Source organism: Betta splendens, chromosome 10, assembly GCF_900634795.4.
Source record: "Betta splendens chromosome 10, fBetSpl5.4, whole genome shotgun sequence".
Lineage (NCBI taxonomy): Eukaryota > Metazoa > Chordata > Actinopteri > Anabantiformes > Osphronemidae > Betta > Betta splendens.
Window position 1 is genome coordinate 18,340,220 of NC_040890.2, and position 21,545 is coordinate 18,361,764.

The 21,545-nt window shown below is 46.7% G+C and overlaps 2 protein-coding genes across 2 annotated transcripts in view; one reads left to right on the plus strand and one right to left on the minus strand.

Moving 5' to 3' along the window:
- Positions 1 to 5,781, minus strand: nudt6 (nudix (nucleoside diphosphate linked moiety X)-type motif 6). The gene is made up of 5 exons (XM_029165909.3): positions 5,438 to 5,781; positions 4,819 to 5,022; positions 2,604 to 2,659; positions 1,076 to 1,130; positions 1 to 746 (listed from the first exon to the last, which is right to left on the minus strand). The coding sequence occupies exons 1-5, from the start codon at positions 5,688 to 5,690 to the stop codon at positions 364 to 366; spliced, it is 951 nt and encodes a 316-aa protein (XP_029021742.1). The 5' UTR covers positions 5,691 to 5,781; the 3' UTR covers positions 1 to 363.
- spata5 (spermatogenesis associated 5) overlaps positions 5,719 to 21,545 on the plus strand; it is a 22,353-nt gene continuing 6,526 nt past the window's right edge. The window contains exons 1-11 of the mRNA XM_029165999.3: positions 5,719 to 6,298; positions 7,473 to 7,597; positions 7,727 to 7,884; positions 8,343 to 8,401; positions 8,526 to 9,182; positions 9,271 to 9,400; positions 9,522 to 9,578; positions 9,724 to 9,847; positions 10,874 to 10,975; positions 11,177 to 11,330; positions 18,648 to 18,802. Coding sequence (XP_029021832.1) covers positions 6,124 to 6,298; positions 7,473 to 7,597; positions 7,727 to 7,884; positions 8,343 to 8,401; positions 8,526 to 9,182; positions 9,271 to 9,400; positions 9,522 to 9,578; positions 9,724 to 9,847; positions 10,874 to 10,975; positions 11,177 to 11,330; positions 18,648 to 18,802 — 1,896 coding nt within the window. The 5' untranslated portion in view covers positions 5,719 to 6,123. The remainder of the gene's footprint in view (positions 6,299 to 7,472; positions 7,598 to 7,726; positions 7,885 to 8,342; positions 8,402 to 8,525; positions 9,183 to 9,270; positions 9,401 to 9,521; positions 9,579 to 9,723; positions 9,848 to 10,873; positions 10,976 to 11,176; positions 11,331 to 18,647; positions 18,803 to 21,545) is intronic.

The following is a 21,545-nucleotide window of genomic DNA, read 5'->3' on the forward strand; positions in this document are numbered from 1 at the left end:
CCACAATTCAGACAAATGGAATGAATTAATGTGGAATTTTTTTCTCTGGTTAAAAGTTGATTATTCCCAGTCTTAGAAATTTGAACATTATTTTCCCTTGATGAACTATTTTCCACTTGTCTACTTTATAATTTCCTTTTGTTTTCCAGTAACTAGATACTGTACCAGATCATGTAAAGATTTCAGGTCCTATGTGCTCGTCTCATAGGTACTATAGAAGCATGAACGCTGTAGTTCAGCCTATTGCACCATGTTTCCTCAACAGTAAAAGTAGTGCCTGAAAAACTATGAGTAATACTGAGCGGCGTGTGCGTGCATCCATCCATCCATCCATCACACACTAACCGCCTGGGGGAGGACTTGCTAGGGTCTCAGTGGAGGAGGGAGCTGTCTGTAGTACAGCTGGTACACGGTGCCGGAGTAGACGGCAGGAAGCTCCTCCATCCCCAGGTCGATGTGGCCGAAGCCCGACTCCAGCCCGCGAAGCAGCAGCCGGGCCACGCGGGACGTGATGGGAGTGGTGCTGTGGGTCTGGGCCAGCTCGGCCAGGTCCAGCCACTCGCAGCGCACGCACTCCTGCGTGCAGAAGTGGATGTCGTAGGTGAGCGGGCTGAGTCGGCAGATGATGTACATGTCCGACATGCCGAAGGCGTTGGGGTGCTGGTGCTGCTGCCGGATGCTCAGCAGGGAGCGGAACTCGGAGCGGACGCCAGTCTCCTCAAGGACTTCACGAACGGCAGTGGCACCTGAAACCCAATCGGCATGTGATGGAGGCATTCATGAAGGCCTGACTGAGAGGACCTATTTATGTTCCCTGTCAGAGCCTGCTCATACTGTAGGTCGATGAGCAGAAGGAGGGCGAAAGGAAGAACAATATATACTGAAGAGATTTGCTGCTTTTTGTGTTGGATCATGTCTATAAGTTTAAAGCTGCTTTAGAAGACACACAGATAGTCTCTGACATATATACAGTGTGATGTGCCTTTTTTGTATATTTCTAATGAATGTAACACCTGTAAACATTGTACTATGGCCTTTTGTTCTTAGGTAGATGTACTGTATTCATGACACTCACCGATGTTTTCTCCCGGATCAGACAAACCACCGGGGAACTTCCACGCGTTCTTTGTCTAGAATTCAAGACAAAGGTTAATATAAAGTTAAGTGTGACAGATGGCACTACTGTAAATGTACACTGCAGAAAACCTGTCTCATCTTTACGTTGAAGCTTTTTTTTCCATCTTAGTTGATCATGTGTTCAAACAAGTCACTTCATGCGTCTCCAGCCGTTGTTTCACGTGTTAGATTTAATGTCTCACTTCTAAACCTGTACATTCATGTGTGAACTGTCTCACCACTTAACCCTTGATATTTAATAACAGTTGCTGCTGGTTAAATTATGTCATTGTTGTGTAAATATTTTTTGTAGAATTGTCATGCTACGCTTTAATTATTACACTGTCTTAAACAGGCCTCGTTCTCTCTGTGGGGAACAAATGCACTATAGCATTCATTTTCATGCATTGTCAGAACCGTATCTGTTATATTTTTGAAGGCATCTTTAGAATGAAGAAATAAACAAATGCTGTGGAATGTTAATCAGAGTGGAGGAAATGGTTCATTTTTACAGAAGCTGAATAGTCAACAGCGAGAGTTTCACTGAGAAGATAAAAAGTACCAGGAACTATGGTGCAGTTTTCACTGGCCGATGAGTAAGTTGATCTTTGTGACCATTACATCATTCAGAATGTAATTGCCTCAGGTCCGTCGGGGAGTTAGCACTGACGGGAAAGTGATAATGTCCGGGTTCCTTTTCAGGAAACTCGCAACCCTTGGTGAGGTCTGAACTGGCTCAGTGTGCTGGAGAGCAGCTGCTGCCAGAGGCCGGACTCTTACTGTTAAAGCGTGTTTCCAGTAAACAGCTTGATGAGGAGGAGGAGGAGAGGACCAGATAAAACACTCCTCGCATTTCCAGGCCACTAATTGCTTCACTGTGCTTCTGGACAAAAGCCTCGGTGACACTTCACCCCTCAGGATCCAGGCAGGGACATGTTCCTCTGCATGTTTTAAACTTCTTAACGTGAGTTTAGAAACAGAAAAATGTCAATACACAGTAAAAGCCGAAATATGGAGTCTGAGCCGCTTGTTGGGATCGGCTCCGGTTTCCTGGTGTTTCTAAAGCCTGGTTGTGTCATTAACACCGGTGCCAAACTCACAGTGGTGGACTGAGGATGCAAACAAATGGGTGCGTGAGGCTTTTCAAAGGAGGCCTGTTGCGAGTGAGCCTGGTAACAACCTGCGTACGACAACACAGCTCCAGACGCCTCGGAGCTGTTTGGGAGCATTCAGCTCATGTAAACACGCGGCTCGCTTAAGGTCAACTAACGCTGTGTGGAGCACTGTTGACTGTGTTTGTATCACAGAGGCAACACACAACTTACTAAATAAACACAGCTAATCACTGACGTCCTCCGGATGCTCCATTTGTGCCTTTTCATCCATCGACCTTCTACATTTACTGTGTTTGGTTTAGACTGAATAGTGAATTAATACAACTTCATGGATGAAATGAGTTTGGTTCAGACCATTCGATTACTTTTTACCTTGTTTCTGTCTTGGACGACGAGGACTTTTCCAGTGGACTCATCAACAACTGCACCTAGACGGAAAATCAAAAACACGTCCTTCAAGCGTTATGCAAGCAGCATTCAGGCTGAGCCACACAGGGAACTCAAGCATTTACTGTAGTGACACTTTAAAGGCAGGCATTTAACTAAGTTGAATATTAGTCTGGACCAAACATCAGCGATCCAAGCGTCTGAGTAGGAGCCTCACGGTACAAGAGCTGCTTCGTCCATATTTCACAGCTCGTCTCTGCTGGTGACAATTAGGCCATTTGAAAATAATTCAGGAATCCACAAGTTTATTTTCTTCTTCTGCTCACGACGACAGACCAAAAATTAAACGGTAGTTATGATGAACAGCAATACTTGAATGTTCTGGTCACTAGGGGGCAGCAAAAACACGCTGTTCACACTTTGGAGGGTTGACGATACATTTATGTTTTTATATATAGTATTATAAATCTAGTAAGTTTCGCTTTTTGTTACCTCATAAATACTCAGCTCTTCTGCTGCTACAGGTTCCATATACGTTCTTCACGTCAGCGTCTATTGTTAAAATGTGACGATGCTAACGAGATCGGGAACAAACACTGAGTTTTAAAGCTCAGTGCAGCTGATAGAAATAGAAAAATTTGTTTCTGGGTTGTTGTTCCCGACAACTTTACTAACATACTCATCAAAAGCATTGATTTAAATGTCAGCACCACAACTTTACTCCAAAAGTGTGAACTAAAAACTGAATGTAGCAGAAATGTTGCACAGCACACGAACGTCCCATAAAAAGAGTTTTGAACATGTATGGGAAAATCGTTGTTATTTCTTGAGCCCAAGCAGAGCCTGGTGACTCAGCTGTGCTTGTGAATGACTGAACATCACCATTCAACATTCTTCTCTACTGGACGTTAGTTTTAGGCAGTGACTCAGAGCGGCAGCTATTTGCTGCTCCGCGTCCACGTTCCTTTCTGGTTCCGACCGAGCGCGACGGGCTCCTTAACTGAATGTCACAGACAGAGAATGGGACGGGTTGCCTGAAAGGCCTGACTTGGACTTCCAGATGGAAATTGATGTAATCCCCGATCTCTGTGCCATATGGCGCTTCACAGGAGGAGGCCCAGGCGCTGCGAGGGGAGGCTATCATTATGTGGACTGCAGGCCAGGAAACGGAACGCTCAGAAGAGGCAGCGGAGAGAAGTGGACAGGAATTACAAGAGGAGCAGCGGCTGAGGCAGGACTCGCATGCTTCTGCCTACATTACAGAGTCATTACAGAGTCACAGTAATAGTTGCTGGTATTGACTCTATGTCATATTGACTCTGCAGCTGTGACTTCACTTCGCTTAATTAGTCCAGGTAGTTTTACAAATTTAGGGCAAACTTTAAGGTGGAGGCACCGCAAAGAACGAACAGGGTCTGAAATGTTGTTATTAGAGGTTCCATGAATCACTGTGTGTTCCACTGAACTATGAAACACTCCTAGTGATTCACAATAATGATGCTAATTTGTGTTTATATTTCAGCTCTAAAGTATTTCCTTTTCCATTTTAAGTCGTGTTATGGCTCAGTGTCAGGGGACACAGGATGTTTGTTTAGATATGACCTGGCCAACAATGTCATTTCTCATCAACCTATGTCTATGGTGCCGACCCGGAGGTCGGACAGAAGGGGGGGGGGGGGGGGGGGGCTTCCTGCATTTGACATTTCGGATAACGTCTAAGCATTTAAGTATTTTTGAACTCATGTTGTTGCTCATGAGCTGTGTGTGTTGTTCCAACTAATAACAGACCCAATTCTTTCAGTTAATGACCTGTGTTTCATCACAAAAGGGGAATTCTGGTCTCCATCCCACTCTGAAGGATGCTCTGGACATGTTCTGACATGACACTGGTTGGAAAAGGTGACAGATGCTGCTCTGCCCTCTGCTGGACAAACACGAGCATAGCACAAACACCAGCAACTCTCGGTATTGCCCTGACTTCCTCCCAGAGGAGAGAATTCATTTACATCAGTGATCTGAGCAGGAGTTGACCACCGCTTATCTTATCTTGACTATTGAAAAAGCACAACTCCTGTTACTGCAGAAAGTAACGCATCAGTCAAATATTGTGTCTTTTAACAAAAACAGATGCGCCAGGCGTTTCCACGTGCTCGTGCTCCAGTGTGTGCTCTGCTGTGTAACACGCCGCGTGGATGGATACCTGCCACTCCGACCTGGTGCGTTGCGAAGGCCGGCAGGCGGCTTCGGCCGTCTCCCAACCAGAGGGACAGCACCGCGTGGTCGTGCTTGGCGTGGTGGAAGGTGAAGCCGTGACAGGAGGCGGCGGCGGCACATCGACTCAGAGCGATGGGAACACGCAGCCACACCGCTGCCCTGCGCTCTGCTTTCCACCGGGCCACAGACTCTGTGGAGCGCACAGTGCAGGTTTCAACAAGCAGCTCCGAAACAACGGAGGTGGTAAAGAAGCTTGGTTTAAAGCTAAAGTGTATGTTCCAAAAGACGAAAGAGAATTAAAGATGAGAGACACAATTTAGCAAGAGTTAATATAGAGATGAAATTATATTTTGCATTAACAGTACTGTGTCTATTAATGCTGAGTCAAATATGAACAGATTTACTTTAACAGAATGATGAAATAATAAAACTTAAATCACTGGATTCTACTTTTGTTTGATTTATGTGTACACATCATGTCACTAGTAGCTGAAGCCATCATAACTTGTTTATTATGACTATTAACCTGGACTGGACCCTAGAGTAGGGTCAAACGTGAAGGCAGGAGGTGACACGTGACTCGGCCTCCGTTTCTCTATTCGTACCTCGCAGTATTTCGCTAAATTCACTTTCGCTGACGTCCTGAGCTAAACCGGTTTCACTTAGGTCCACTGTCACTCCACCGAACCGGTCCTCTTTCCCCGTCAGAACCCTGCTGCGCTCTGTTCCATGTAACTGGGAACGACTTGCAGCGCGTGACAACACACGGACCGTTAAGAGTGCGGCACGAGGTGCTCCCTTCCCGAACCTTCCCCGCCCTAGTTGTAAAAATCTGGACAGAAAGCCTCCGGTGGCCATGGCACCACTATGAACAACACAAACAACACAAAGGGGAGAAAGGGGAGAAATGTTCCGTTTACGTCCGGCTCGCGCCTGTTACGTCTTACGTCCTCACAGGAAGTTGCATAAATACCGTAATACTGTTGTAAGACGACTGGTCCGACGATCATGATGTAGCCCATGGGTTTGTGATGCTATTTAACGCACCGTCGTTGTATTTGACTTAGCTAAACATATGTTTCCACTTTATCAACGCAGAACATTTCGCCATAAAACGCAATGTTTTGTCAACACATACATCTACAGGATTTGTTTTGAGTTCAAAATTTCATGCATTAACGCGAGGTTTTACGGTAAAAGGAGGCGGGACTAATGTAGAACAAGGAAGTGTACGACGGCGCTATATGTTTACACATGTTTGCGCGTTCACGTGGTGCTTTTCTCTATTAAAATGTCTTCGAAGAAAAGTAAAAGTAAATCTAAAAAAGTGAGTGAAGGGGACAGTTCGCTTGTACTAAAGGATGGCTCCATTGACTCCTCAAGTCTGCAAACAACGGGCCAAGACGAAGGAAGCTCCAAGAGCTCAAACTGCAACTCATTCAATGTCATCGATTTCATTGATAAAGGTATAAAAGACACAAGTCCCAAACTTTGTACCAGACTGTTATACAGCATGAGTACTGCGTGCTGGTGTGATATCAGACCAGGGTGCCGCTCGTTGCTCTGCGTGATGCTGCTGCTTCATGTTGGCAGTAGAATTGTGCATGCGTTCACTACTACAGTTGTTGCGGTCGTTTCAGCATCACTGTGCAAATCAGTGAAACGCTGACATGGCTCCTGCGGCAAACACACAATGAAACCAGTTCTCTGTCCTACTTTGAAGCACGTAAAACTCTAGTAAGAGTCTTTCGAAGATTCCCTGTCGTTCCCTTTAAGTTTGACATCCTGTAAAGCATATTTTGAAACCTACCTACAGAGTTCTTTTAATCTTTTCCGTGCCAGGAAACTGTTGAGGTTGTTCCACCTCAAAAGGTTTCTTAAAGCATTTTGAGGTCTGGTTTGCGTCTTGTACCTATTGTTGAAGCCACCATCTTTTCTCCAGACACTAATATTTCCATCCAGTACTAGCTGATGCTGCAGTTCATTACTTTCTCTGCAGTTTCTTTCCTCCCTCATTGACTGATACAGAGCTCAAAGCTAAACAGTATTTAACATTTAATTAAGTCTTTATTATCACATTTACTGTTTGTTTACACCTGATTAGTTTTTTTAGGCAGACAGACAAGCGTGCGTGTGAACGAGTCAGTCTGTTTGTCAGTGGTTTGGCCTATTTAGCTCTAAAACATTTCTCATGCAACGTTTACCCAGGTTTGAGCCCATTTCCAGTCTGCAAGATTACTATCAGACGTCTGTGGTGGCTGGAATTATGCAGTTTGTCTGGTTACCTGTAAAGCCACTGGTCTGTGCTTTCAGTTTTGGCTGTTTCCTTGACACTAGAGGAAATGTTAAAACCAGAGAGATTAAAAGTCAAAAAAGTTTATCATAAAGTGGGATGTTAGTGTTTATTGAGAATATCTCCCACCTGGAGGAGATAAAACACAAAAATAATGTGTTTTTAAACTGTTTAAAACTTAAACCGTCTTGTTTAGGCCTAAATAGCAAACATGATCGTGTGGTAGATGACAGTTAATTATTTTCAGGTCCTTAATTTTGTTTGTCAGTAACTGTGTTTGATTGTGTTTTATGTATGTGAGTAATTAGGCAAATTCAGATTTTACATCTTCTTTTTTTCCCTCACAGCTGATGACAAAACACCTAAAAGTTGCCGATTAACTTTAGCCCAACTGAGCCTCAATTCTATGAAGTCAGTTGGTGCGTGCATCGGGAGACCAGTTCTGCTCACAAGTCGAACAGGACAGCAGGAGGTATCTTTCTTTCTTCTGTGTTTGGATGGATAGTTTATATTGAATTGCCTGGCTCTCCAACTCTCTGACAAAGTGAGCACAGGCCTTTTAGTAATTAAATGCTTCTTGCCTCTCGTCTGTCTTGTGCAGGTGTGTTTGGGTTGGCCCGTCGCCTCCTTTCCTGGTGGAAAGATTGGCCTTCAGAAATGTGCCCAGAACAACCTGAGAGTGAAGACAGGAGAAGAGGTGATGCTGCACCCCATCACCGGCCCCGTGCTCCAGGCTGTGGAGGTGGTTTTATCCAGCAGGTACAAGTCCTCTGTGTTTAGTAGACAATACAGTCACATTATAGTTACCTGTGTTTTATTGTTACTTGCACAAGAAACAAAAGCAAAATTTCTGCTGGAATTTAGATAGATTGATTGGTTGTTATGTTAATATAACTAATATATTTATATCTTTAAGGAACTAGACATTTATTGCCTGATGCTTTGGTCTAATTTTTCTTTGAGTGCAAATAAATGCTGCCACCTGCTGGTTGCATGCGGTAGGTTCACTTTAAAACCCTACAGTCTGTTTACAGGGAATGTTTATTTCAGGTAATTCATCTATGCGTTCTGTGTTTCAGTTTCAAAATATTTGTTGAATTGATTTTAATTAATCTTAACAATGCACCTTCCTGCTTTCAAGATTAAATTAATGGTATCATGATGTTTAAGACACATAATATTACATAAAGCGTTTTCACATATGTTTACTTGTTCAGGTCAGTAGACAACACACTGCAGACTGAGGAGTTCAAGAATTACTTCCTGAGGTCTTTTGGTAAGTCATCATAGGCTTTAAAACACAGATAATGTCATGTAGTTTTGGATTCTGTTTTAGCTGAGATGACGGACTTTTCTTGTTTCCTGTGCTGAAATAATTTTGCTTGTTTGTCTTGTGCCAGTTGGGAATATCATTCTGCCAACAAATGTCCTCTCGCTGACCTACTTTGGCCGGTCATGCAGCCTTAGGGTTGAGAGCATAAGTGGGGAGGATGGCATCACCCTTGAGAGACCAGCTCCTCCCCCCGGACTGGGTCCTGACACAGAAGAGTCATCTGTGATGAACTCTGTACTGGACTCCACATCAGCCGACCTCTCACTACAGCTCAGCTTGCTCGCTGTGAATGACACCAGCGTCGATGGGTCACCAGGCACCCCTGGAGATTCAGGTCCTGCAGCTAGCACTCCACGTCGACCAGTCCCCCTCACCTCCCTCCTATCACCCTCTGCTCCATGCACTCCTTCTAGCATCACTCAGAATTCTCCTCCAGGGTCAGTAGAGGATGCTGTCAGTCTGGAGAGCGCAGTCAGCTCAGGGCGGACAGGAAAAGACCTGACAGTGCCACCGGCCGGTTTACTGAGTAGTGGTACCTTCTACTGCCTGTCCAGCTCTACTAAAGTTAGTTTCAGAGACAGAGCGCGGCAGAAAGATTCGGATTCTGAAGCTAAAGTTCCAAAGGTCACATACGGCATGATTGGTGGGCTCAGCAGCCAGTTGGATGTTATCAGGGAGACTATTGAGCTTCCTCTGAAACACCCTGAGCTGTTCTCCACCTATGGTGAGTCACAGACTTGTGAAATATACATGTAAAAGGTTAGTTTAAATAATTAGATTTCTCCTGCTGATACATGTGGTGTGTTGCATAGGGATCCAACCCCCCCGAGGAGTGCTTCTGTACGGGCCCCCGGGCACAGGGAAGACCATGATTGGACGAGCCATCGCCAACGAGGTCGGGGCTCACATGGTCGTGATCAACGGCCCAGAGATCATGAGCAAGTATGGCCAAAAAGTCCTGTTTTATACCATTATAATTTGTGGAGAAATTAGAAACAGAATGACAGTATTCACCGTGATGTGAGCTTCGAGTGTTTTTTTTGTTTTGTTTTGTCTTTTTTAGGTTCTATGGTGAAACTGAAGCTCGGTTGAGACAGGTATTCACTGAAGCTGCTCAGAGGTAAATTGTGTCTCACATCTTGTTGATATTTTGTTCATTACATTTCCCTAATGTTTGTCATGTGCATTTAAAAAGGACAGAAACCATCATGCTAAGTCTGTCTCACACAGTGTTTATAAGCTTTCATATTTTGATGGTTCAACAGGAAACCTGCTATAGTTTTCATTGATGAGTTGGATGCGCTGTGCCCTAAACGAGAATCTGCTCAGAACGAGGTGGAGAAACGAGTTGTGGCCTCTCTGTTGACCCTGATGGACGGGATTGGCTCAGTACGTATCTGTTCTGCTCTGTGTTAATGCTTATGTACAAATACTCACGTACGGGTCGACATCTCATCACAGTCCGAATAGATTCAAGTTTTGCTCATGTTTTCTGCATCAGGTTAGTTATTGCAGGACCGACTGCATTGCTTTGTCACACGGTAGTGAGACATGTGACTTGGGGCCTGGGTTTCCACCGCAGAGCTCGACTTTGTCTTCAGTGAAACTCCAGATTGTCATGCAAAAGTCATCTCTGCACGCTGGAGGCTCTTCAGACGCTGTGGGCTGTGTCTCAGGGGCGTCGTTTGTCCACTTTTCTCTGATGAGAAAACGGATTACTCTAAATGGTAGCCTGGGAAAGAAATCACATAATGTTGCCATGACCGGCCAATCTGCAATAACTTTATCAGCAGAGTATTGCTCCTCGTCCCCAGACTCCATTTGGACAGAGACACAGACACAGCAACTCCCTGCCTGCTGCTGTGACTCTTCCAGACCAGCGCTTCCAAAGCCATCGGCTCTGATTGGTTTGTGGAATGTTGAGGACACTCGCTTGCACTGTAATGAATCTGTTTGGGTTCCTCCTGTGCTAAAAGGTGGAAGAAACCACTTCTCTTGCAGCCGGACCACCCCAGGAAGCTCAGGGGTTGGTCACGCTTAGCATTGAATTCTGAGGTTTCGTGTCTGAATCACTGAAAACCAGTGGGATGGAAGCGCAAACGTGTGGTCACAAAGTTACATTATGTGCAGCGCCGTTTTACAGCGCGCCTGGAAATATGATATTTATGACTCAAAAGCAACAATTGGAGACATAATTTGTGGCGTATGTCTGAGCCAACACAGCAGATTAAGCAGCGGAGGTTTGACATGTCGCAGCCTGGATCCAGCATTTGTTGGTTTAAGTCTTCTGAATTTGATTGAATCATTTCAGCCAGATAAAAAAACAACTTAAAACTTATCACCATCATACTGGTAACACATCAAACCAAATAAAATCTGAACTATGAGTCACCACGTGTCTGTTTTATCCTCCAGGAGGGTCATTCGGGTCAGCTGTTGGTTCTGGGAGCCACAAACCGGCCCCACGCCCTCGACCCGGCCCTTCGGCGGCCGGGACGCTTTGACAAGGAGCTGGAGGTCAGCACCGACTTATTAACTACAGGTTATTCCTTCTTTGAGGCCCACTGTGACGATGTGATCATTTTCATTCAATGTGCTAAAAACTGGGGATGTCAATGTTTTAAAGCATTTGTCTGTGTAATTGTTGTCAGTTACGCGTCCTACAGCTCAGTTCAGCACCTCTGTAACTGTGTGCTGTGTGTGAAAACCTTTTCACAGGTGGGCGTCCCCAGTGCATCGGGCCGGGCCGACATCTTGCTGAAGCAGCTGAGTTCGGTGCCGTGCAGCGCCAGCGCCGACGAGCTGACGCAGCTGGCGGACGCCGCTCACGGATACGTGGGCGCCGACCTGGCAGCCATTTGCAAAGAAGCAGGTGAGCGAACGGCGTCACAACATGTAGCTGGAGACCAAGCTGTGCTGGAAATGTGCATCTGAAACCAATAGCAACTACTCAGAGCCGTTGTGAAACACCGCTGGGCTTCGCATCACTTGCCTCTTTGCACTTCCCGAAACCGACATCGTTTGGGAAACCAAAACAAAAGTTGCACATGGCAGCCAGCCGAGAAATGTTCACTCGCCATCTTTTAGTACTTTGGTTTGCCTCGAGGGCTGAGGCATCCGACCAACAAACAAATGGCATACAAATAACCGTTTTCATGGTGCTGTAGCATTTTAGGCTTTCTGTTATTTTCCGTCTCCTGTTTTGCTCTTTCGCTCCGACCGCATCTTTGACTAACTTCTTCCTCACCAAATTGGTTTTTAACAATTTTACGAGATGTTTTCAAGGACTCTCTGACATGCCTCCAGCCCCTTTGAACACCGAAGGTCAGCGACTCTTTGATTTTTGCCAAAGAGGAAGTTGGGAGTTTCTGTGGCGTTCGAATCCCAGTGAGAGAAACCACTGAAACCACCACTAGTTGTGAAATTCCTGTGCCCCCTCACCCCGAACGCCACAAACAAATCCACCTCACATCCTGAGGACAAACACATTGGGCTTATATATCTGCATGTGCTGCATTGTGATTATACGAGCACATGCACATTTGTTTTTTGTGTGTGACCCCTTGTGCCTCCTGGGTGGTCCCGGCGCCGGGGGTTTGTGGTGGATTGCATTTCCAGTTGAGGAAGGAGCTGGGGCTGCTGTGTGGAGGCCATGTAGCATCCGCACAGGGCTCTCCAAAAGGAGGCAGGAGGAGCCGTCCTGGCTCCGTTCGGCTCTTTGCTTCCGCCAAAACCTCCAAACCAGAATCCCTGCACTAACACAGGCGCCGGGTAATAATTGATTAATCTTAGAAAACCTGTAAATTTGATTTATGTTCAAGTCCAACCCTCACAAAGACCCCAGACCAGAGTTGATCTGTTTTTTCCTCCTTTGCCCTCATTGAAGCGAACAAAAGCCAGAGAGGCACAAAAACACATGAAGTAGGAATTGCAGTTGTTTCCTTCTGCTGCTCAGGTAACAATGCGGGAATGTTTGTTGGACGCAGCGCTTCCTGAGAAATAAAAACGAGGGGACGATGTCGCGAAGACGGCGACGCACTAGGGTCACACATGCGCATGCACACGTGTGCGCACACACACACACACACACACACACACACACACACACACACACACACACACACACACACACACACATCCTGCCATAAGACTGAACATATGCATGGGTAGTTGGTCTCTGGAGAAAGGCAGGAGGAAAGACAACAAGGCCAAGTGGTTTCTGTGCTCACATTTTCATTATGTTTGTGTGGGGACATAAACGGATGGAAACATTGGCACCATTACGGACGGTTTTGTTTGTCCAGTCAGTTGTGCTGAACCCTAGGAGCAACTTCTTACTGACAGATGTGTTACATAATCGGCATTTAATCACCGCTCGTCACGGATTGCCCAGTTTCGAGGGTGACGTGATGCAGGAGCGCACTCGTAGCTCATGTTAAAGTTGGTTTGATCAGGGTCACCTCAGATCCCTTAAAGCCTCCACTGAGCACAACGATCCAACGATCAAGAACAGCCCATCTTTGCATGACGCGCTCAGACTGATGGGATCCAGGTTCAATGCTGGGATTCTTTAATGAAGAGAGGCTTTTTCAACCTAGAGGGAAAAAACAAGGACGCTTTTTAACATGAAAGCTTCACTGTCACCAGACAGTTGTGTTCACAATATGTGCAACAATATTGTATTTTTGTCTTCATTCCTGGTTGATGTTGCGGAGTTGTAAAATGACGACCTCTGCTGGACAAATCGTGTATTGTAGCACTTACAGCTTCCTGTGAGTCTTGCTTTAAGGATCGACGCTGACCCTCCGTGTAACGCGGCCTCCTCTGAACTGGTTCCATCCCAGTACGTGTGCCTGAGGCGGACCTGGCTCTCATCCTACTTTCTTACAGGTTGACAGATTTACGCACACATTAAAATGATCTGCTGGACTGTGTTAGTCACAGGCTGCAGGCCAGCACCAGTCTGATGGAGCTCCATGTCACGTCATCGTGACTGGCTTCATGTCGGACGTGTGTCGGCACGCACGCTGTTACCGGACGGACTGAGGCTCGTACCGCGGCTGCAGAAGTCCCGCGTCTGATATGTTTTATTGGTTGTTAGCTGTGACGCTGCAGCTCCAAGGCCGAACCAGATGGTGGATTGAAACTTCATATATGATATGATAAATCACAGCTTATGTCAACACGAAGCTCTAATTTGTGACAAGAGCTTTCATACACACAGTGTTTCCTTTTGGGGTAAAAAGCTAAATGAAGTTATAACTCGCAGCCTCAGAATAATGTAAACATGTTAGGAAGGCGAGGCCACAGCTGTGACTCTGTACTGTGTAATGGAAGAAAGGGCAAATGATGTGATCTACTGATTCGAGCCATAAAGATGAAACCGGCTGAGTGTTGTATATGTGGTTCCCTGAAAAGACTTCCTCCACTCTAACCACTGAGGCGCTGACTTCTTCTGATCTCATCTCTGCAAACGCTGCGTTGACCCTGTTCCCAGCTCAGCGGATGATACAAAACAGCTTTTCATAATGAATCCCTTTAGGTGTTTTGTGTGGTATTGGCAGCTATCATGTGGTCTCGCGGAGCCTCAGAGACTCTGGGCGTCTCTCTATCATCCTGTTGCCGTTTAACTGGTCCCGGTGCAGGCACATGACTCATTTCCACAGTCTAAACAGTGCAGGTTGTGTGTGTGTGTGTGTGTGTGTGTGTGTGTGTGTGTGTGTGTGTGTGTGTGTGTGTGTGTGTGTGTGTGTGTGTGTGTGTGTGTGTGTGTGTGTGTGTGTGTGTGTGTGTGTGTGTGTGTGTGTGTGTGTGTGTGTGTGTGTGTGTGTGTGTGTGTGTGTGTGTGTGTGTGTGTGTGTGTGTACAAGCCTTTCTAAACAGGGGAAGCCCACTGAAGCTAAAAGGACCAGTAATATTGATCATGTGCAATCATAAACTCACTGCTCTCCACTGTGACAAAGGACTGACTGAAGGTCGGGCCACAAACTCAGCCTCCCGTTCTCCAGCTGAGACTAAACGGTGGAAATGATTTACTCGCTAAATGTGTAAAGTGATTTGGCCAACGCGCTCAGTGGAAATCCCTCCAACCTAAACAATTAGTGCTTGAGTGTTTTTAACACAAACTATTGATCTTTGTGGTCGACAGACGCAGGAAATGAGGCCTATAGAAGTTCCTCCTCTGGATTTTAAGAAGGGAGAACTGCAGTAAAAAAGGAGCCCCGTTTTCTGCAGCGGAGGCCGAAACGAGCCAAACAGAGCTGAATATCCTGCTGATGTTTACAGCAAAAGCCTTTCCTTATAAAGCTCTCCTCCCGAGTCGCCTGTCCTTTTAAAGACACTGCAGGAATTTCAGGACAGGCCACATAAATTTCACTCGTATCAGCGAGTGAGGTTTATTTGAGGCCTTTGTTTATAAAAATCCGGAAATGTGTTCCTTGCACCCCTAAACAGCACTTACCTTTACTCACTGACAGCAGTGTGTGTGCGTATGTGTGTGTGTGTTTGTGTGTGTTTGTGTGCGTGCGTGCGTGTGGGTGTGTGCGTGTGTGTGTGTGTGTTTGTGTTTGTGTGCGTGCGTGTGTGTGCGTGCGTGCGGGTGTGTACACGTGTGTGTGCGTGCGTGTGCGCCGGAGTGTGTGTATTTGTCTTTGTCGTCTCTGCGTGTTTGTGTCCCTCAGAAGGACATACTGTATTATTCGCGGGACCAGATGTTGGCGATTGTAAATACAGGTGCACCCAGTGCTCCGGAAGAACCCAGTAATGAGAACGTTCCTGTGGTTCTGTGATGGTGTAATGCCTGAAGTATTTCATAATTCATCTGAGGACGGCGCCGTGAAAATCAATCAAAACGTGAGCAAGTGCAGGAAAGTCTTTTTAAAAGCTCTGCTCTGTCACCACCTGATGTTTGATGCCACATTTTAAAATCGTGGTCACGTGATTTAAGTTCATATTCACTTTTCCTCCAAAAACCAGCTGCACAGTGACAAGAATGACTGTGTTACTGTCAGTAGCAATGAGATTATGTGATTGTCCAGATGTTGATACGTTGAGTTCAGAGCTTTTATTATAGGATAGAGGTGTTTTCCTCAGTGATGATTTGAAGTGCCCCTTTCCTGTACAAGGACAAATGGAGCCTAAACCCACCAGTGAAAGGCTCACTCATTACCAGTACCAATGCTCTGAAGCCCACTGGGATTTGCCCGTGTTCGTTTCCCGTCTTGGGGCTTTTTAGTCTTCGTTAGGCGTCTGTTGAGATCGGATACCAGTCATTATGAGTTTATAGCTGAAAGACAGACTATGTTAATAAATGGCAGCAGCTTTTATAGTTAATAAAGCAGATGCTCAGGTTTTCTGAAAGCAGATCTGTAGCTGAACTCTGTTATGAACACAAACACAGAGTGGACTCGTTGCCTTGTAATATTCTCCCAGTCCTGGTCTTTAATAGAAGTTATTTCACGGACCACTGGGTCATTAGGATTTAATTTTGGCTGCACAAAGGCCTAAAGAAAGTGAGGTATTCTTGCCTTAAAGTCGCTTGCTGTGTAATCAAAAGTAGTTTAATGTTTTAAATTCAGGGGCTTAATTGTGGTAAACGTGAAGTTGGCCGGTTTGGGAGGAGGGCGCACGGAGGTGACCCTTGGAAAAATGCCTTGATTTAGAGCAGGGTCTGGTTTGGACCCACCTAATTAAGACCATCCCGCTGCAGACCACAAATAGCCGCTCTCCTGGGTTCTGCCTGGCCAGCGTCGACTGTAAAGCGGATTCCTCGCTCTGCTCTATACCTAGTTTGGGCCCTGGTGTTATGTTTTGCAAACGTGCATTCTTGTGCGTTTACAGGGCCCCTTCTTCCAATTCCCTCCAGAGTTCTGGTGAATTTAAAGCATTTTGAGAAGGAGGGGGACGAAAAAGAAAGGGAGAAGAAAATGAGTCCACATAAGGTTTAGATTAAATTGTGTTGTGTTGCCTCTTTTTTTTCCCCTCTTCCCATCGGATGTTTTCATAACTAAACCAAATGTGTGCTTGGAGTCAGCCAAACGCAGTCAGGAGAGAGAATCCCTGAAGCAAAATGTCAGTCGCATTGTTGAATGGAGTTTCCGCTGCCCTCCGGGCTTCGGGGCTGGACTCGGATCTCTGTGGCTGATGGAGCCCATTTCCCCTCTGGACGGGCTGCGTCTGAGGCTTTTCATTACTGCTGGCAAAGTGTTCGATTGACTCCAGACAGTTTCATAGGATTCTTAGTGAAACATTTATGAAACATTTGTCAGCTGTGTTCAGCCCCTGAGGCCACTGTGCAGCAGCTCTCTGCTATTGACTGGAGGCTTTAAAGTCTGTGGTAAAGTAAAGACATGGAGGAGCTGGATTTGGGATTCATATCTGGAAATGAATCTGCGAGCCCTCCACCCTCCACCCTCGCAGAGCAGGCGGCCGAGGGTTCAGCGCGTGTGGTGCATGCGGCCGCTGCTCTCACCCCCCCCCCCCCGGCTTCCACATCCTGTCCCGTCCTGCCTCGTCTCTTCCACTGCAGCCAGATGTTTTTGTGCAGTCTGAAACACTAATGCAGATGAAGAGCGGACGCGGCAGCCAGGTGGAATGATGGGATGTTTGGAGCTCTGGGATCAGGCTTGAGGAGGGGGGGGGGGGGTTGTGGAGGCTGGGGCTGCAGAGCAAAAGGCCTGGTGCACCAGGGAGCCGGTGCTGGGGAACACATCGACTTCACTTCTGAGTGCTCATGGAAGATAAACCTGCCTGCATTGATTGTGCGTCGTCCCCTTTTTCTTCCCTTCCTCTCCGTCTGTCCCTCGCCTGGTCGAACGGGTCCTGGAAAATATAAACAGGATGCAGTCTTGTCTGATCATAAATCCCTTCTTGTCTGCTCCCTGGCCTCCAGCCCTGGACCACGTCCGTTCCCCCTCAGCTCTCGTCACCCCATCTCCCGCCCCCTTCTGCTCAGAAGAGGAAGCCAAGAGAGAGTGTGTGTGTGTGTGTGTGTGTGTGTGTGTGTGTGTGTGTGTGTGTGTGTGTGTGTGTGTGTGTGTGTGTGTGTGTGTGTGTGTGTGTGTGTGTGTGTGTGTGTGTGTGTGTGTGTGTGTGTGTGTGTGTAGCTGTGCGCACATATGCATCTGGAATGGCTGCGTCCAACCCGCTGTTACCCAACGCGGCGCTGGAGACCCAGTGGTTGTGGGCTGGTTCTGTAACTGCTAATCATTGCCCACGTTTGGTGTGTAATTCATTTGTCTTGACGTCCCACCTGTAGGGGTTCAAGCTGCACAGCTGCATGCAAGCTGCACGCTCCCCCCGCACGTATCCGCTGCCGTGGGACCTACCTGTGAACCCGCTCAGAATCCGTATCCTCACATCCAGCTTTGTCCTCAGACGAAAGACGAACCAGGGAGAACGTCCTCTCCCCAGAAAAGCCCAGATCCATCTTCATTTCCTCCCCTGGCACAGTTGACAGCTCAAGTATTGAAATAGAAGTCCAATGACAGGAAGTTCCCACATCCTTGCAGCCTTTACAGTAGCTTCCTATGAGCAAGGCACTTAACCACAGAACAGCTGAAATGCAACTGTCAGAAAAGGCTGCAACCTGACACGACGGCCGCGTTGGCCTTGATTTAGCGCCTGCGTTGCGTCTCTGCTCCGTCATCTCCTCTGTAAATTGCTGAGCTGTTTGTCTCCATTACATCGATTCCCCTTGAAATCCTTTACAATGCCCAACAAAGGCTTTTGGGTTTGGCCGCAGCCCGCTTTGTTTTGGCTGCTTTGTCCTCGTTGAGATGCAGAGGGACCTGGAGCCGTATTCAAACGTGCGCTTCCCGTCCCCGCGGCCGACTTTCCTTCCTGCCCAATAATCCGGGTTCGATGGTGTCTGCCGTCAAAAGGGGACTTAATGCTCATTTAGAGATTTTCATTTGCTAGGTGTGTGTCATTACAGCATGTCCAAGCTTGTTTGAGTGAACAGCATTGGGTTTTGCACATGTGGCTTTGTTAGAAGAAGCCTCAAGCCACAACAACACCAGCGCTGCTTCTTTTAAGTTTCATATCCCTTTTTTATTTGCCTCAAACTGCCTTTTGTTTTTGTGTGATTCACCTTTTAGTTGCTATCACTGTATCTGACCCCGGATCTCTCCTTTAATGCTATGGGACACTTTGGTTGTTGTTGTAGGTGATGACATGTTTCCCTCCACAGGCTTGCACGCACTGAGGCGAGCTCTGTCGGCGTCCCCCCAGGCATCGGACCGGCAGCTGATGGGCTCAGTGACGGTGACTCTGCAGGACCTCCAATGGGCCCTGACTGTAGTTAAGCCCAGCGCCATGAGGGAAGTCGCTATCGATGTCCCAAAGGTAGCGCTCTGTCTTTTGTCTGTTTGTGTACATGCTGTGTGTTCCTACAGTGAAGTTTAGTTTGAAATGAAACCAGCTCTTGCCCTGATGTTGACATGGCCCTAAAACTGAGCTTCCACTGAAAGGAACTGAATGCTTCCTGATGCAGCTGCTGCAGGTTTTGTATTTGTCCGATGGACCGACTCTGGAAGTAATTACATTTAGTCCCGGTTCCTCTGGTCCGTATGCAGGTAAGGTTCCTGACTTGAAATGGTTCCCGCTTTGCTGGAAAAGTTTGTGGTGGAAACAGGCTATAAATGTGAATGAAGAGATGTTTGCAGTTTGAGTGGTCAGGGAGCACAAGAGAAGACATACAATTAGAAAATTGATGCTTTCCAGGCCCAGAGAAATGACAGATTTAGTTCTGAACTCCTGCCAAAATATGCTCAACTGTGTTACGTTAGCCAAAAAGGAGCCCAGCTGTTCAAAAGATGGAAGTAAACAAATAAGAAGAGTTTGTCACGATTCTAGCAGAGAGAATCACAATCAATGATGCCTCATAAAGCACACGTTCAGTTTTCAACCCAGACTTGAGCGAGATACAACAAATCCTGCTCAGATCGATGGAGACCCTCGCTCTGCAAATAGAAGAACTGCAGAGCACCTCTGTTCATGTGTGACTAGTTTATGGCTTCATCCGTAGTGACACAATCTGCATTGAATATAATGTTTGTAATCATAATTAGTTGCGTCTTGCCTGCACTCAAGCGTGCAGCGGCCCGAGGAGGAAGCAGATTGGTTTACATCATCCAGTCTCTCTTAATTTACGGCGCAAATTTATAACCAAAACAGCGTCTCCACTTACTGTGGCAGAAAAGCTCATTAGCAGCGGTTATGTCTCCACTTTCCTCTCTATATACCTTCAGTAAAAGACTGAACTGTTCTTTTGACCCCTGACCAGTCACCAGCCTCCAAGAGACAGGAAAATGACCCTGTGGCCATTTTACCCTCCACTGCATGAAGATGGGATGCTCTCAGGGGATGGGGGGGGTGAGACGACAGGGTTGAGACTCCAGGATGTTTTGGAGTTTTTGCATGTGCAAGACATAACGGGCAGGAAGAGGGCTAACATCGTCCTCCACCGGTAATTGGAAGCAGATCGGGTGGCTGACAGTTATTGCCAGCAACCAGAAACGGAGGGAGAGAAGAAGAGACGTCCTTCCTCTCCCGCGGCCCCCACCCTCCTCCCTGCTTCTCTCTCAACGCTCTGCACTGAGCTCTCCCAGAGACATTCAGTCCTTGTGGCCGGTTCCTGGAAACGCGAGTGCAGTGCAGCTCGGCTGAAAGGCCAGCCGCAGAGCCCCGGACTTGATTATATCCACATGAGTGCAAACATTTGTTTCTAATCCATTTTATATAAGAAACTTCCAGTGGTGCCGGTTAAATACACGCCTCGGGTTCTCAGATTACAAATCTACAGCTTTCAGTGTTAAAGATTATGCTTCTCAATTTATGCTGTGTTTAGATGGAAATCATTGGAAAGTGTTTTCTTAATCTCTGACTTTGTTACACTGTAGTTCTGCTCTATCTCATCTTTCTTGTTTACCCACGATACCTTCTTTTTAACCAATCACCTTCCACCATGAAGTCTGGCTCTAATATTTTCATTTGGCAGCTCCATAATAAGCCTTTTTATTCTCCATTTGAACTTATTCTGTGTCGCCCTTGTTTTTTGGGGGGGCTTCACAGACCCCCACACTCCCCTTTTACCCCATCAAAGCGCCGGAGAGGCTTCTTGTAAAGTTCAGAAAACAACAGTAAAAGATAATAACTGGTTCTGGCACAAAAAGGAGCGGATGGTGGGTGGGGGGGTCACAGCACGGCGAGGTGTGAGTCAAAGCTTCGCCTTCTAATTCCACAGGGCTTTGTTCGTGAGACAAAGCACCTTGCAATTAATGTTACGTTATATTGTTATTTTTTACAATGACTCCAATGTGTCTGCAGCGATGTGACAGAAGACGCAATAAAACGGGTGCCGATGAGACTTTTCTGTGCGAGGCCGCACATCTGGTCCCGAAGCGGAAAGTCACAAATGGTTTGATTTGTGTTTGGATGCTTGGCTGAAGGATGTGGCTAAAAGAAGCTGCTGGAGGCCTTTGAAACCCTCAAAACACTTCTTGCCTAGATATAATTCATATTTCTGAGAACTCACTTTAGGGCTGGGAAGGTTGTCATGTGAAAAAACCAAGCTTCGGGCCGTGTGACATGTGCATTCAAAGCAACTCCAGCTTCTTAGAAAGCAGCTGAGCACCAGCCTTGAACAACAAAGGCACCATTCACATTAGCACCGGCCTGTTGCTTGTGTTTGGTGCAACTAACTAGTGTTAAGGCAAAATAATGCAGCAATGACAAAAGGAGCTCCGCTCCACTTCCACCGTTATCATTCGTCACATGCCTGTTCCTCCATTTCTCTGTTTCTTTGTCTCACTCCACGCTTTATTTCATCATTCCTCTTTTGAATAGGCTCCGTCTGCTCACCAGCTTCCGGCCTATCTTCTCATCTCTACAACACTCCTCTCTCCTTCATAAACCCCCCCCCCCCCCCCCCCCCCCACACACACATATCAGTCCTTTCCTCTCACTCGGCGCTGTCCATAAATTGTTCGGTATTTTGTGGCCAGACGCCAGGTTTCCATTAGGTGCTCCGTTCCCCGGAGACGGCGCCGGTGGCCTGGGATGTGTTACCTCTGGAGGGAGGCTGAGA